The sequence below is a fragment of the Mesitornis unicolor genome, unplaced genomic scaffold, assembly GCF_000695765.1.
Source record: "Mesitornis unicolor isolate BGI_N332 unplaced genomic scaffold, ASM69576v1 scaffold14030, whole genome shotgun sequence".
NCBI lineage: Eukaryota > Metazoa > Chordata > Aves > Mesitornithiformes > Mesitornithidae > Mesitornis > Mesitornis unicolor.
In genome coordinates this window covers 1907-9566 of record NW_010156316.1, presented here as the reverse complement: position 1 = coordinate 9566, position 7660 = coordinate 1907, and the positions used below count along the sequence as shown (strand labels likewise).

At 39.5% G+C, this 7660-nt stretch overlaps 1 protein-coding gene across 1 annotated transcript; it reads left to right on the top strand.

The window, feature by feature from the left end:
* Positions 1-229: 229 nt before the first annotated feature.
* Positions 230-6931, top strand: LOC104544378 (ubiquitin-conjugating enzyme E2 N; the record flags this gene model as incomplete). Its single annotated transcript, XM_010189272.1, has 4 exons — positions 230-269; positions 5054-5300; positions 5485-5625; positions 6236-6931. Coding segments are annotated over 4 exons (469 nt in total), but the record flags the coding sequence as incomplete, so codon positions are not given.
* Between the last annotated feature and the right edge of the window lie 729 nt (positions 6932-7660).

Sequence of the window (7660 nt, the reverse complement as noted above, 5' to 3'; positions counted from 1 at the left end):
TTGCTTTTGCTTGTCAAAACACCTTCAACACTTCTGTGTTTTTTAACCACTAATTAAAAATAAGAACGATAAAATTGTAGGGGGCATAACCGGTTGTGAATGACAGTGTTGTGTCGTTTGTTTTTTTGTTGTTTTTTCAAAGTACTGACTAGCATGTACCTTAATTTAGAGTTTACTAATTTTCTTTGGTCAATGGAAATTATCACATTTAACTTGGAATCGGAAAAAGTGGAGTAAAAGCAGGAGTGAGAAGAGGTCTCAATCTAAAAGCATTGCAGAGTATGACAAATAGAAATAACTGCCTATGGCAGCATGGGATACTCCATTAAATGCTTTAGAGCTCAAAATGTATGTCCTGAAATCTCTCCTGCGAAACTTACTGCAGGATGCTAGAGAGAGCTAATAAGCAACTCTATAAAGTGCTGTTCTGGAACACTTACTTGATGGAAATTTGTATTGCTGTGAAGACAAAATTAACTGCTCTATTGCAGAAACATTTACTGTCAGCAGCAGAACTGCAAAACCTGGTTTTCTGTGAATTTGTCCTTTTTTCCTTAATACTTGGGTGTCCCAGCTCTTTTTTTATCCTTATTGGCAGGGTTTTTTTGCCAGACAAGAATAGTATGCACTTGGTTTGAATGAACTGGCCAAACAGCCTGTGATACCAGAGTTCTCCATGTCTTTCTCCTCAGTAACACTGAGCTTGGTTTCTGTCTCAGTTTACAGAATGTGCAGCAAAGAGTTGAAAGTGGACAAAGCATTCAAAGGCATTTTTGGGGAGAAAGGGGCAGGTAACAAATTGCACAAAACCTACTTCCTCAGCTAAAAGACTGTTAAGATTTTTCCTAAAAAGATACTGGAAAGCGAAGTACTGCATATACTTGATTTTCCTGATTAGTTAAAAAATAGTGGGAAGTTAGAAGTTTAATTAGAAGCAATTGATGTTTTTTAACATGTTTGAGAAACTGGTTTTCATTGGGTAGTCATCCTGAGGAAAAACAAATACAAAATTACAAAATGAGATCAACATGTAGTTAAACATTTCTTTCTTTGTAGATTGAGTCTACATCTAGTGACTCTCTTGTGGATGACTTGCAGGGTTTGCTGGGTATTTTTGGTAATGAACACTTAATGAAAATAAAAAATTTTTAAGCAGTTCAGTTTACTGACCTGGTGCATAGTGTTGTCCTGTATACTGACAACTGGTTGCCTTAATTATGACTTATTTCTCCAAGTCTTACGGCAAATCAAACTGGTTTTAGTATCAGCGTGTCTTTAACTGGACATCTTGCTGTAAAATGTGTGAGTCAGGTCCTTGATTCCACCTTAAGACTGGGCCTACCTGGATGTTTAAGTGTTCTATATGCTTAGAACTCAAAATGTAACTTGATTATTTTCTCCCTCTCTATTACTTTTCATTGTTTTCCCTTAAAATATATTTTAAGATATTATTATAATTTTATTCATAATTAAAGAGCAAAAGCCTTGTTTACTGTCAGAATTTAGCAGGTGGTACTGATGTTTATAAGTACAAACATTTCATGCTCTTGATAAATGACATCCTTCTTAGTCTAACAAGGTTGTTGGTGCTGTACTATTTTTAAGAGTTGCTGTACTGTTTGGTTTTTTTCTGAACCAAAGATGCTTTTACATGAAGCGGTGGTGATGTACACTCATGGAGTCATGACCTGTCATTCTGTGTGTGTCACAGCATTTTAGCCTGGTGCTTGCTCTCTGGGCATAGTGGCTGCATCAGAGTCTGGTGGGTACAAAAGATGAGTATTGACCAATTCCCTCCCAGGTTTCTTGCAACTTTTTCTCCTCATCTCTGTTTGAAAACAGCTTCAGTTGTGCCCATAGTGTTGGAGCTCCATTCACAAGTGCAGGAAGTAAGGTGTGCTTGTGTAATGCGTTTTTCATCTAGTATTATTAGATTATCTAATGTATTGCCCCTCAGTTCAAGAAGGACAGGGAACTGCTGGAGAGAGTCCAGTGTGGGGCTACAAAGATGATTAAGGGAGTGGAGCATCTCCCTTATGAGGAGTGGCTGAGGGAGCTGGGTCTCTTTAGTTTGCAGAAGAGGAGACTGAGGGGAGACCTCATTCATGTTTATAAATATGTAAAGGGTGAGTGTCACGAGGATGGAGCCAGGCTCTTCTCGGTGACAAACAATGATAAGACAAGGGGTAACGGACACAAACTGGAACACAGGAGGTTCCACTTAAATTTGAGAAGAAACTTCTTCTCAGTGAGAGTGGCAGAGCACTGGAACAGGCTGCCCAGAGAGGTTGTGGAGTCTCCTTCTCTGGAGACATTCAAAACCCGCCTGGACGCCTTCCTGTGCAACCTTATCTAGGTGTTCCTGCTCCGGCAGGGGGATTGGACTAGATGATCTTTTGAGGTCCCTTCCAATCCCTAATGTTCTGTGATTCTGTGATTAATGTTCACAGGGGTCTATATGGCTTCTTTCTGGCCACAGCACAAACTAACCACATCCATGTCATGTAGAGGCACGAAGGGCTATCTGAACGTGGTGACACACTAGCAGTGCTATCACCCCTTCAGTATAATGCAGTACCTCGATTAACAGAATTGTTTTTCATGTACATGGGTGCTCTCGTTGTTTATTGAGCACTGGTTTTTAGGGGTAGAACGTGCAGTTTGCAGCCAGGCATTGCTCCCTGGGTTACGCTGGCAGGTAGCAGTGCTGATGTTGCTGCCACAGAACTGCTGATTCTGGGTTGTTTTAAGCCAGGATTGGCCGTTCAGTACGGTTCCAGTCAGCATACTGGGGACCAGGGTGACTGACTGGGGGGCTTGGGACTGCTGAGATCGGCCCAGCTATTGAAATGTGTTACCTTTTATTATTTTATTTTTAAAAAGTCTTAAATTTCAGCTTGCCCATAAGAACCAAAACCATGATTTGCCTGCTATCGTGCATGTATGTGGCAAAGTCCAAGTGGTAGCAGCCGTGAAGAAGTTTAAAAACTCAATCTTTTTGTCAAGTTCGTTCTTTTTTAATTTCAAGTTGGCTTGCTGTATTAGTATGTATTTGGCATGGAACACCGTTTCCTCTGCCAAAACTGTCAAACTGTAATAAGTATATGGTCCTCCTTAGGTGGAAATCCAAATTGTCCAATTTAGCCGTGGCAGAACGCACACTGAAAACTTGCTGAAAGAAATGGAGAATGTTTTATGCATTTACAAGGATAATCTATAGTTTCCTGCTCACTGAATTTCATACAACTGAACCGAAGCTTTAAGCATTCATTTTTACTGCTCTTCTACAGAATTACTGTACAAGTACGTAGCCAGCAGAATACAAATTCAGAGTATGTTATAAATCTCTATGCGTAATTTAAAATAAAAAATATACTTGCAGAATTGAGTGTGGACAGCTCTAAGAAGCCTGGGTGGCCTTCCAGTAACGTGTAGAAGCAGCATTGGCAGCTAATGCCTATTCAGATAAGTCTGCAATATGTAGTCGCAACAAGGAATGACGCTGGATAAATGTATTTCTGTGTTTGCGTATGCACACGGTAATAACTACAGTATTACGATCTGTAGGACTGTGACAGTTTTGAGATGATTAACTGGACTTTGGCATTAATTACTGTGACCTCACTTCTTTGTTATATATTTGATTTTTTTTTTTGCTTAAGTGAGGTGTTACTTAACTGCATCAAGACAGCCACATCACTTAAGTGCTGTGTAAATTTGTGTCTACAAAAACGCCTGTATTATAACAGTCCAATTATGTTTGAAGAATGTATTAAGCCAAGAAGTAATCTATTTTATGCTTGTATTAGTACGATTGTAGACACACAGAATAAATATGCTATAAAACTAGAATAATAAATTAATATTACACCTAGATGCCATTTTTCATCTGTAGAAATGAGATAATTTTTCTTAGTGAAAGCCAACACAGAAAGGTGGTGAAAAAATTAACCATACACAGTAAAAAAAAGCTAGAGGAAAAACAGGAAATGGGGCTAAAATTACCTGAGGAAATGAGGCTTCTGCAGGACTTCTTGTCCCTGCCTGGTGTCCTGTTGCCCAATGTCCTGTTGCCTGTTTTGGCCTTGTTTTTTGTAAGAAGGAGCAGAGTGGTGCCTGTAAGACTTGTGAAGGCTGGCAGCAGCAGCAGTGGAGAGGGGAAGATGCACAGGACTTGGTCTGTCCGCTCAGCGCATTGGTGGGATGGACGCTCAAAGCGCGGGCAGCTCTTGGCTGTGGTCACAACGTGGTGCTGCAGGTGGGATTGGTGGTGTCAGCAGCTGAACCAGGCAATAAAGAACACGAATCTCTGTAGGAAACAGGGCTTCCCAAATTTTGCAGCTTATGGAACAGCTTGGCTGTCCCCTGCTGTTTGTTAGAGTGACTTTAAATGCGGCTGTATGTAGGCTGAAAGTGCTTGCACCAAAGCTATTTATGCACATATATATACATGTGTGTGTAAATATTTTAAACATATTTAAAACCACCGTTAGTGTTACAGCAGAGTAGTACTTTAAATTCTTTGAAGTTGGATCTAACGCCAGTACAAGTGTTCATCTTAATAAGCCAGTCCACTCTTGTTAGAGTCGACATTGAACATTCTCTGTGAGTGATTAACCCCTTTGGCTTTTCACTTACAGGATTTTCTATTTAAGGTAAAATGGGAAATGCTTTTGATATTTTCATTGTGGTGTTCTTTAAAGTGCTTTGAAGTATGTTGGTTAAAAAAAAAATAGAATGGCTTGTCAGTAGTTTAACCAAAAGTTAAATAATTTGAGGACAGCTTAATTGTTCTCTGTTACCTTGTGCTTTAGAGGCACACAGCGTTACAGCAATTGAGGGATGCAAAAGGAGATGTGTACCAGTTTACCACATTCTCATCTTTTCGGCAGATGTTTTTTGACTTTAAGATATTTGTCTAGCGTTGTTTCTGTGGATGTAGGCAAATAGCTCATAATGAATACTCGTTGTTTTTAAAACAGTCTGTACAGGTCGTGTTACTGTGAATGGGTTGTGTTTATTACATTGCCTCTTCCTCCTCTTCTCCTTCTAGGAAACCCAGCGCTTGCTGGCAGAGCCAGTCCCTGGGATAAAAGCAGAGCCAGATGAAAGCAACGCACGTTATTTTCACGTGGTCATTGCAGGTCCACAGGATTCCCCCTTTGAGGGTGGGACATTTAAACTTGAACTATTCCTTCCAGAAGAATATCCAATGGCAGCTCCTAAAGTACGTTTCATGACCAAAATTTATCATCCTAATGTAGACAAGCTGGGAAGAATATGTTTAGATATTTTGAAAGGTAAGTGCTGCCTTGTTTTCTTTCTTTTGATCCTAAGTACAGAAACTTGTAAATTGACCCTAAAGAGAGATTTCATTTGTTTAAAGAATACCTGGCTTATTTTTTAATCTTGGAGAGGAGGACTTGCTATTTCTGTAGATTGTGGTGAATGTGGTGTTTCATACTGCTGTAAATGTCTCTTCAGATAAATGGTCCCCAGCTTTGCAGATCCGTACAGTTCTGCTATCAATCCAGGCTTTGTTAAGCGCTCCCAATCCAGATGATCCACTAGCAAATGATGTAGCTGAGCAATGGAAGACCAATGAAGCCCAAGCCATAGAAACAGGTGATGTATCTTAATTTTTTTCTAGCTTTAGGAAGTAACTGATTGCTAATTGCTTGGGAGATACAGATCCTGACCTCGTTTTATGTCTGCAACTGGCAGAAACAATTATTGCATACGGTCGTAGTGCACGTACCCGGAATGTGTGGTCTGTTTTGAAGTCTGTGAGGCTTGCTAGAAGAAAAGCTCTCTCTTGGTTTGTTTTATCTTGTTTTCATGTTCCTAAATTGCAAGCATGTCTAATTTGGGGTTGTGGTAAAGTAAAAGCACGCACCACTGTTGTTTTTCCCCTAAAGCTTAAGGAGCAAATTCTCTGGTTTCAGAAAGTACATCTCTTCCATACCTGCTTCTGTTGCAGGCTGCAATGGAGTGAGAGAGTTCTTTACATATTGCCTCTTCGCCTTTGGGTCTACTGCAGTCAGGCCACTTCTGTAATACACAGAAGCTGACAGCTGCTGGAGTTCAAAATTGCACTTAACATCTGAGAACGGTTATGTTTTGTGTACTTGCAGCAGCGGTATAAAAGTGATCTTTAAAAATAAGCATTTAAGATGACTTTAATGAAGCCTGAAAAATATATCTTTTTCTTAACTGTGTTTCTTTTTCTTTACAGCCAGAGCATGGACTAGGCTATATGCCATGAATAATATTTAAATGCGCTTTGAACATCAAGTGTGCATCACTTCTCCTGTTCTGCCAAGACCTCTTCCTTTTTTTGTTTGCATTTAATGGACACAGTCTTAGAAACATTACAGAATAAAAGTCCAGACATCTTCAGTCCTTTGGTGATTTAAATGCACATTAGCAAATCTGTGTCTTGTCCTAATTCACTATTGTACCGCATGAGCAGAGGCTAGAAGTATCATCTGGATTGTTGTGAAATTGTTTGAAAGCAGCAGCACATCTCTGCTTTTAATCATTTTTCCTGTCATGGTTTAAGTATAAGCACTGTGAATGAAGGTAGGCAGGGTTAGCTGCGGGGCTTTCTGGTTTAATTTTGTGGGCTCCTCCTCCCTTTTTATGGTGATGCTAATTGCATTGGTAAAAGCAGCTAACCAGTTATACTTTAGAATATACCCTCTAGCCCAGTCTAACTTAGACGCTGTAGATGGACAAGCTTCATTGTTTGAAAAAAAAAATAAAAAAAATGGGAACATTAAACATCCGTCACCTTCACTAATAATATTGTGATTCTGCTGTCAAGTGTAGAAAAATCCCTCCAAGGAAAAGCTTGTGACCATTTTGTATGGCTTGTCTGGAAAATCTCCTGTAAATCTTATGTTTTAGTAAAATATTTTTTGTTATTCTACTTTGCCTTTGTACAGTTTATTTTGCTGTGTTTTCATTTCTCTAATGTGACAATCGTATTTAAAAAAATTGAAACCAGAATTGACGATTTGTCTTCACCAGTCTGACAGATTAAACAGTAGAGAGGTGAACTTCACAAGGTCATTTTGCTTCTGTTTGCTGACTTTTTTTTTATTAGCTTGTGTTATGTGGGTGACCTTACTTGGCCAATTTAATATGAAATTGTGTTTGGAATGACTTTTAGAAACAAGCCTCTGATGTAACTGTTGTAACCGTAACTTTAGTAATGCATTGATACGTGTTTTCATGGAAATAACCACAATCAAGTAGGAGGTTGAGAGCAAATGACAGCACTAATTGTGAGTGTCTGCATAACTTCTCTTTGCTGATCATCATCAGGTGTTTGGCTACACAGTTTTTTAACTTCTTTAATCCCTGCCCTCTATTAAACAGGAAATACCAGTGTGTAGAACCACTGTTACGGCCAGCTTGTGTATCGACTGCTGTTTGCTTAACCACTCAGAGCTACCCCTTCTTACCACTGGTTTTCTCCACAAGCCTTATTAAGCTACGTGCTTGAGCGACTGGTCTGCTTACAGGGCAACAAAGCTGCTTTATTGGAGGGAAGGAAGGTGGTTAAAAACTTCCTTCTGATCCTTGTTTTTTGTGTATGCATCTTGTCTGGGAGTCCAGCATCTTTTCTGGGAACCTGTCTTATTGCTTCTCTTAA